The sequence below is a fragment of the Pundamilia nyererei genome, unplaced genomic scaffold (assembly GCF_000239375.1).
Source record: "Pundamilia nyererei isolate P.nyererei 1_Seehausen unplaced genomic scaffold, PunNye1.0 scaffold00023, whole genome shotgun sequence".
NCBI lineage: Eukaryota > Metazoa > Chordata > Actinopteri > Cichliformes > Cichlidae > Pundamilia > Pundamilia nyererei.
Window position 1 is genome coordinate 406724 of NW_005187424.1, and position 5423 is coordinate 412146.

General features: G+C 43.4%; 1 protein-coding gene across 1 annotated transcript in view; it reads left to right on the forward strand.

Annotated features, from left to right (window-relative positions):
- notch2 (notch receptor 2) overlaps nucleotides 1-5423 on the forward strand; it is a 41310-nt gene that overhangs the window by 23631 nt on the left and 12256 nt on the right. The window contains exons 3-12 of the mRNA XM_013909333.1: nucleotides 282-556; nucleotides 1228-1435; nucleotides 1575-1708; nucleotides 2072-2194; nucleotides 2637-2870; nucleotides 3346-3501; nucleotides 3580-3768; nucleotides 4008-4121; nucleotides 4247-4360; nucleotides 4446-4679. Coding sequence (XP_013764787.1) covers nucleotides 282-556; nucleotides 1228-1435; nucleotides 1575-1708; nucleotides 2072-2194; nucleotides 2637-2870; nucleotides 3346-3501; nucleotides 3580-3768; nucleotides 4008-4121; nucleotides 4247-4360; nucleotides 4446-4679 — 1781 coding nt within the window. The remainder of the gene's footprint in view (nucleotides 1-281; nucleotides 557-1227; nucleotides 1436-1574; nucleotides 1709-2071; nucleotides 2195-2636; nucleotides 2871-3345; nucleotides 3502-3579; nucleotides 3769-4007; nucleotides 4122-4246; nucleotides 4361-4445; nucleotides 4680-5423) is intronic.

Sequence of the window (5423 nt, forward strand, 5' to 3'; positions counted from 1 at the left end):
GCGCGCGCGCGCGCATGCATGCTACATGACTCCTATACAGCTGTTACCCTCAGCGCTCTATCAGTACTCTCAGTAGTAGTCGTCTGATGTGGTGGATTACATCCACCTGAGTGAAACTCGCCCTTTTGTTTTGTTTGTTTGCGCTGTCAGGTTCACATGCTTATTTGTCTTCTTGTTAAGCTCATCTGTTTGTTGTATTGTCTGTATTGAAGGCCAATAGGCTTTCAGTTTTGAGCGTTTAACCTCTTCCATCACTGATTTGTGTTTTGATGTGTGTCCAGGTGTGCTCCCGGCTTTCTGGGGGAGTACTGCCAGCACAGGGATCCCTGTCAACCCGGCTTCTGCCAGAATGGCGGGAATTGCACTGTGACCATGTCACTTGGTGTGCCTGTACCGGGTAGTGCCACCTGCTCCTGCCCTCTTGGTTTTACTGGACCGCACTGCCAAACTACCCAGAACTCCACGTGTTACCCACACAACCCCTGTGAGAACCAAGGTCACTGTACGCTGCTGTCGCTTGACGAGTACAAGTGTGAGTGCCCGGTAGGATGGGCAGGTAAGCTCCCGTTTGATCGTCTCTGCTCTTTCAAGAGCCTGATGCATTTTTAAACAGCCGGTATGACTGTTATAACCAGTTATAACTTTTGGGTCTCTGAAAGATATTAATAATCTCTAATTACGTCACCACCCTCTGAGAGTCATGAGTTTCATAGCTCCGCTGTGCTGAATAGGAAGTGAGATCTAAAGAGCTAAATGTTAGTTGTTCATCCATGCTGCATTCATGAACATCCAACATCATGCTTCGTTTCAAGAAAAACAACAGATTTATTACACATTTCCACTTCAAAGCTTCCTTAATTATATTCATTATATCTTTGCTCACACAAATACAGATGTGTTATTATTTTTTCATTATACATTCCACCTGTTACACTTTGCTGTGAAATATATGATTAGATCTAACTCTCAATTCCTTTTTTCTTTTTACTCCAGAAGTACAAACCAAAATACATGTCAACGCAAGTTAGTCCCGACACCCCCAAATCATCTATCAGTGATTTATTTTTATATTCAAGAAATCAAACGATATCAATAAAATTCTGAACCTTAGTTACTAAACATAGAACGTGGAAAGTTTGCACGCTGCTTTTCTTCTGATTTTTAGGCTGCGTTTCTCGATCAGTGACCACTAAATCTCCGCTCTTTGTGCACTTTTGCGTCTTTCAGGAGCACGCTGTGAGTACAAGGACAGCTGTCTCTCTAGTCCATGTGCCAACGATGGAAAGTGCAGCGCTCTCTCCAGCGGCAAATACACGTGTTCCTGTCCTCCTGGTTACAAAGGTCCTAGCTGCCTCAATGACACAGATGAATGTGAAGACACGCCTTCCCTGTGCCAGAACGCAGGCCGGTGTGTCAACACCCACGGCTCCTACAAGTAAGAGCCTAGTTTTTGATACCAAATTCAAAAATGCTCACCGTCAACAGGAAACGCTGATCAAAATGATGTCGCTCTAATTTCTGCTTAAATTTGTGAAAATGATGTTAAGATGTTACCTGCTCTGCCTTTGATGCAGGTGTTTATGCACTCCTGGGTATACGGGTCGACATTGTGAAAGCTCGTACTACCCCTGCTCGCCTTCACCGTGCCTGAACGGAGGCACCTGTCAGCTTAACTTGGACATGACCTACTCATGCCACTGCCTTCCCGGTAGGATTTCAGTTTCTGAAATTTAAAAAAAGAAGAAGCATGAAATAAAATCATTAAAAAAAAAGTGCTACCACAGCTGTCATTTATGTATAAATGAAAGTAGGTTAGTGTTTCTGAATTGTTACACTATGGTGTTTTGGGTGCAAATAGTCTTATGTTGTTGGCTCTGTCATATCTGACACGCAGCACTGTCAGAGTGCTACAGTTAGCGGATACATACAACAAATACACACACGTGATGTTTATATAGCACCAGACGTTGTTAGAGGACGGCATACTAGAGCATTATGCTTCACTGTCTTCCCAAATCAACACTTCATTAAAACCACTAATAATCAAATGTATTTATTTCATGTACGTCAGGTTTCAATGGCACTAACTGTGAGAACAACATCGACGACTGCCCCAATCACCAGTGTGCCAATGGAGGAACCTGTATGGATGGGGTCAATACCTACAACTGTCAGTGTCCTCCAGAGTGGACTGGTAAGGCACTTTCATGTGCAGTTATTTATGTGTGACTAACATTTTCCGTATGTGCCACTCTTATCTGTGGCTGAAGATGACCTGAAGTCTGGAACGTCACCTCTCCATCCATAGCAGATTGTTTGAACTGTTTAAAAACATTTCTTTGACATTTTGGCTATGTTTGATTGTTTTCTACACACTTCTGAGGACTGCTAACTCTCCTAACACCTTTGCGTGGCATCCACAGCACTTGTGTTTACAAAGTGAATATGCAGGCAGCAGCTTTCTAGGGCTTGTCTGAGTTTTGTAGCAACGATGGTGCTTTAATGATTCAAAATTACAACATTTGAGTCCCTCTATGAGGAAAAATTATGTATTTTGGTTCTCTGTCAGATGCTCAGCATGTTGTAACGTGGCAGGCAAAGGATTAACCTGTTCGTTTTAAATCCCCCCCTCACAGGTCAGCACTGCACAGAGGACGTGGATGAGTGCCGGCTGCAGCCAAACACCTGTCAGAACGGAGGTACCTGCAGCAACCTGCCTGGCGGCTACGTCTGTGTATGCGTCAATGGTTGGAGTGGACCTGACTGCTCTGAAAACATTGATGACTGTGCAACAGCTGCATGCAGCCAAGGCTCCACATGCATAGACCGTGTTGCATCCTTCATCTGCGTGTGTCCTCACGGAAAGACAGGTGGGCGTTCATACGAAACCCTGCACAACGTTAACTCTAGTGTAACTAATGGTGCCATGAGTTCGTACTGAAACTATAGATGTCCTTGACCCTTTCTTTGGTACTTCAGAGAAATGCTGCTTTCTGTGGAACACGTCTAACCTTAACTGATGTTTTTCTAAGCACATGATGCCTCTGTTGTTGTTAAAGAATATTTCACACGGAAATGAAACTGAGCTGTTACTCTGTAAAACAGTCTAATTATACCATAGAATATGTTTTTGCATTTTCACCCTGCTGATTAGTCAGCACGGTTTTGGCGTTAGAGCAAGGTAAGCCTCCCCCAAGTAGCAAATTTGCATTGACTTTGTTTTTCTCTGAAACGGGTATATAACCATGTGCAGGAGACTCTCCAGGGACATTTTGTCTCACCATAGTTTGCATTAAAGTCTTTTATTTTTTTCACTCATTCGATTTGATGTAATGTTCCCCTCAGGTCTGCTCTGCCATCTTGATGATGCCTGCATCAGTAATCCCTGCAGAGAGGGCTCTCAGTGTGACACCAATCCCATTACTGGTATGTTCAACTGTAACTGTCCACCTGGATATATTGGGCCCACCTGCAACAACGACAGAGATGAGTGCAGCATAGGTGAGTCTTCTCAGCAAATAAGCTTTAATCTCTGTCAGCCTCTGTTCTCTGCTGTTATATACCTCTGCTGTTTACCAGCAGGCACCAACCCCTGTGAGCACGGTGGGCAGTGTGTGAACACTGATGGTTCCTTCACCTGTAACTGTGTTCGAGGCTACGCGGGCCCACGCTGTGAACAAGACATAAACGAGTGCGCGTCAAACCCTTGCGAGAATGACGGCACTTGTCTGGATCGTATCGGAGAGTACACCTGCATTTGCATGCCTGGTAAATTTCTTGTAATTTTTTAAAATAATGTTATATTTGAACACAGCAAAATGTGAAAATTGACACACGTGAAAATTCTGTTTTATAGTCAGAAACGGGTCATTTTGCATTTAACCACAAACCTTAAAGTAAATAACAGCAGTGTCATCCACTTAAAGTTTGCTCTGTGTCCTTGATCCATGACCTTCAGTGTTTTTGTTGTTGCGAAATTGTATAGTTGTTTCTGTGTACTTGTGCAGGATATGAGGGGAATCATTGTCAGCTCGAGGTGGATGAGTGTATGAGCTCGCCCTGCCTGAACAGAGGCAAATGTCTCGATCAGGTCAGCGGCTTTATCTGCGAGTGCCCAGCAGGTTGGTACACCTTCAGCTGTGTTAGTGCATTCCCCTGACTCATTTCTGCCGACTGAACCTGTTTTTAAAAACTAAATCTTTAATGAATCTTATCAATATATTAATTTTGTTTGTTATGTTTCTAGGCTTCAGTGGGGACATGTGTCAAATAGACATAGACGAGTGTTCCAGCACGCCCTGTTTAAATGGAGCCAAATGCATCGACCGACCTAATGGATACGATTGTGAATGTGCTGAAGGTAAACGGAAATTGCAACATGTTTTTGACCCAGAAAGTAGTCGCTGAAAATCAGTTCAGAGAGTAAGAAATTCCCCTCTACCCAGGCTTCACCGGTCTGCTGTGTGAGGAGAACATCAATGACTGCGAGCCAGATCCATGCCACTACGGTGTGTGTCAGGATGGTATTGCCACCTACACCTGTAAGTGCAATCCTGGATACACCGGCTCCATCTGTAATATCCAGCTCAACGAGTGCCACAGCAACCCTTGTCAGAACCAAGGACGATGCATTGACCTCGTTAACACCTACAGTTGTCGCTGTCTACCTGGAACCACAGGTCAGTACTGAGTGTGCTGCAAAGATTCTCCAGAATCTCATTTAATGGTGCAATGTGATAGAAATTGTGTCATGTGATATGTGGAACAAACACTGTGACGTTATTCATTGAGAAAAGCTTGAGAGAAAATGAAGTGTGATGAAAAGTCATTCTGAAACACGATAGTGTGGTCACCAAAGTACAAAGGAATGTAATCATTAGAGCGGTTAAAATAGTTGTTAGTCTCTTAATGGCAGTTGTAGTTGCAGCAGTAGCCGTCCACACTGAACAGTTTTAGTTCTCATTCCTCATACAGCATTTTTAGAAGTATAAATGAGCTCTAACTGTGCTTCTGAGCATTTCTAAATAATCAATTTCACAAATGCTGTTTAAGTCCAACGTCGTGTAATTGAGTCTTCTGGTGACTTGCTTAAATTGAATGAAAAGATCCCGGTCCCTCACATCTAGAGCCTCTCGTGTAGTTTGAAGTCTACAGTACTCTTCAGTGTAGCAGTCACAAGTCTCGGTCAGGCGGTTAAACCAACGTTGCTTTCTGGATTAGTAAGATCTTCATTGTGTTTTTACCACCCCAAGGCTTGGTACTGAAGTCTTGCATTCAGGCTTCATCCTGTCACTTCCCCTCTTCTCAAAGTGTTTCTGTTATTTTGTTCTCCTTCGCTCTGTTCACATTTAATCATCATTGCTCTAATGCTAATCACTGATGTCACACTTTAAAGCACTCCTGTGGTCTAGTTTTATATATAT